The following is a 1,261-nucleotide window of genomic DNA, read 5'->3' as shown; positions in this document are numbered from 1 at the left end:
CAGCCGCTTCGCCAGCTCGCGCCACGCGCCGCTCGCGTCCAGCAGCGGCGACACGTCCTCTATGTACAGCGGCAGTTCCGATAGCTCCGCACTCTCCTAAAATATTACGCATTCGTCACATTATATGAACTATTAACATTATACGAAGTATACTATAATTTATGTCTTACTCATTACGTGCTTCGTTACGTAACGCGTTACGGCACCAGTATATGTGGCTGACGCACATACAAACAAACAAATACGACTAAACATCGTTCTGTCGTCTGCAAAGTCATCCACATTGCATAGCAATTACTTCTTTTGAAAAATTTAATGTACAGAAGTTTAATGTACAGAAATGAATCTGATGACTGTATGAACAAATGTGTTACAAAAGTATGTACACTAGTAATATAAAATACGTTACAATGATCCAAAATCAAACTAGGGTTTTATTTTCCCTCTTTAGAGGTTATTTCCAACAAATTTGTTAGGTTATTTCATTATTGTTTGTATACTATGTATTTTTATACGATCTATTTCTAAGCTATTACTAGCTGACCCGACAAACGCTGTTCTCCATTACTCGTATCACTAATGGGTATGGAAAACAATTATTGGCTGATTCTCAGGTTTACCCGATATGAACACAACATTTCATGAGAATCGAGCCAGCCGTTTCGGAGGAATGAGCATTGTAACACGAGAATTTTATATATATAGGAATTTTCACTTACGTCCTCGTCAGCTGAATCAAAATCGTCTTCCGGCTCGGACTTAATATCCAGGTCGTCGATGTGAATGTTGGAGTACATCTTGAGCAGTTCCAGCAGCTCCGGCTTGTCCAGGGCCAGCTTCCACGGCGGACGCGTGTGCTCGCTGTGTCTCTTTGGATCCGCCTGCATTTAGAAATTTTTGTGTTATAATAATAACTAGCTGTTGCCCGCAGCCTCGCCCGCGCGGTCCTAATAAAATTTTCATAAATCATCCCCTTGGAAAGCAGTGGTGGCTCAGTGGTGAGAACCTCGGACTTCAAAATCGATAAGTCTGGGCTCGAGACCGGGCGAGCGTGCAGGAAATAAATTGATTTTTCAATTTATCTGCGCATGTGGATAACATCACCACTGCTTAAACGGTGAAGGAAAACATCGTGAGGAAACCGGCATGTCCAAGAATTGATGAATGATGAGAAGAATGATGATGATGATGATGAAATCATCCCCTTAGGGAGAGAATTTATCAAAATCATTTCTTTATGGATGCCTATATCATATCATCT

At 41.2% G+C, this 1,261-nt stretch overlaps 1 protein-coding gene across 1 annotated transcript in view; it reads right to left on the bottom strand.

Moving 5' to 3' along the window:
- LOC119840577 (nuclear factor NF-kappa-B p100 subunit) overlaps nt 1–1,261 on the bottom strand; it is a 20,660-nt gene that overhangs the window by 1,369 nt on the left and 18,030 nt on the right. The window contains exons 16-17 of the mRNA XM_038367265.1: nt 720–881; nt 5–96 (exon numbers count right to left, since the gene is read on the bottom strand). Coding sequence (XP_038223193.1) covers nt 5–96; nt 720–881 — 254 coding nt within the window. The remainder of the gene's footprint in view (nt 1–4; nt 97–719; nt 882–1,261) is intronic.

Source organism: Zerene cesonia, chromosome 6, assembly GCF_012273895.1.
Source record: "Zerene cesonia ecotype Mississippi chromosome 6, Zerene_cesonia_1.1, whole genome shotgun sequence".
Taxonomy (NCBI): Eukaryota; Metazoa; Arthropoda; class Insecta; order Lepidoptera; family Pieridae; genus Zerene; species Zerene cesonia.
This window is presented reverse-complemented; position numbering and strand designations above follow the sequence as displayed.